This window comes from Equus quagga, chromosome 17 (assembly GCF_021613505.1).
Source record: "Equus quagga isolate Etosha38 chromosome 17, UCLA_HA_Equagga_1.0, whole genome shotgun sequence".
NCBI classification, from domain to species: Eukaryota; Metazoa; Chordata; class Mammalia; order Perissodactyla; family Equidae; genus Equus; species Equus quagga.
In genome coordinates this window covers 18239673-18240699 of record NC_060283.1, presented here as the reverse complement: position 1 = coordinate 18240699, position 1027 = coordinate 18239673, and the positions used below count along the sequence as shown (strand labels likewise).

The 1027-nt window shown below is 42.6% G+C and overlaps 1 protein-coding gene across 1 annotated transcript; it reads right to left on the bottom strand.

Annotated features, from left to right (window-relative positions):
• On the bottom strand, positions 1-933 carry LOC124229300 (olfactory receptor 5M9-like). Its single transcript, XM_046644449.1, has one exon. The coding sequence runs from the start codon at positions 931-933 to the stop codon at positions 1-3; it is 933 nt and encodes a 310-aa protein (XP_046500405.1).
• Between the last annotated feature and the right edge of the window lie 94 nt (positions 934-1027).

Sequence of the window (1027 nt, the reverse complement as noted above, 5' to 3'; positions counted from 1 at the left end):
TCACTGCCCCAAGTTTGCTTTGATGATTGCTTTGTTGACAGCCTCTTTTACATCCTTGTTTCTCAAACTGTAGATCATAGGATTCGGCATGGGGATCACTGTGGTATAAAACACAGCCACCATTTTCCCCTGCTCCACAGAATCTTCAGTGGGTCGTCTTAGATACATGAATATCAGAGACCCATAAAACAGGCTAACAGCTGTCAAGTGGGACCCACAAGTGGAGAAGGCCTTTCTCCTCCCATCAGCAGAGGGCATGCGTAGCACAGCTATTACAATGAGAGCATAGGAGGTGAGGAGCACTGAGAGAGAATATGTCAAACTAATTCCAGCAATAACGATCATCGTGTATTCTTTGATGTGGACACCCCCACAGGCAATCTTGATGAGAGGAGGGTCTGCACAATAAAAGTGGTTGATTTCAAAGTTTCCACAGAAGTACAAGCCATATGTCCACAGTGTGCATATTAGACTCACAGAGAATCCGTAGACATAAGGTACAGAGATGAGTCGAACACAGACAATCCTGGACATTTTACTGCCGTAAAGTAGAGGTTTGCAGATGGCCATGTAGCTATCAAAGGCCATCACCGCCAAGATATAGACCTCCACGTGGACAAGGGCAATGAAAAAGTAACACTGCACCAAACACCCAACATGAGAAATGGTTTTTGTCTCTGATAACAAGTTTTCCAGCATTTTGGGGGTGACATTGGAAGACAAGCACGCATCCACAAAAGACAAATGACTCAAGAAAAAGTACATAGGGCTCTGAAGCTGGGGACTGATGCTGATCAAAATAATCATACCAATATTCCCTAACAGAGTGATCATGTAAACCAGTAGGAACACCACAAAAAAGAGAATTTTAAGCTTCTGATGACTGGTCAACCCCAGAAGAATAAATTGTGTCACATCCGTGAAATTTGGCATTGCCTTCACATAAGCTCAATGTGTATTGCCTAAGGACAAATAAAAAGCATGACCGTCTTTGTTCTATTCTTGAAACTTTTTTTTTCTACCAATT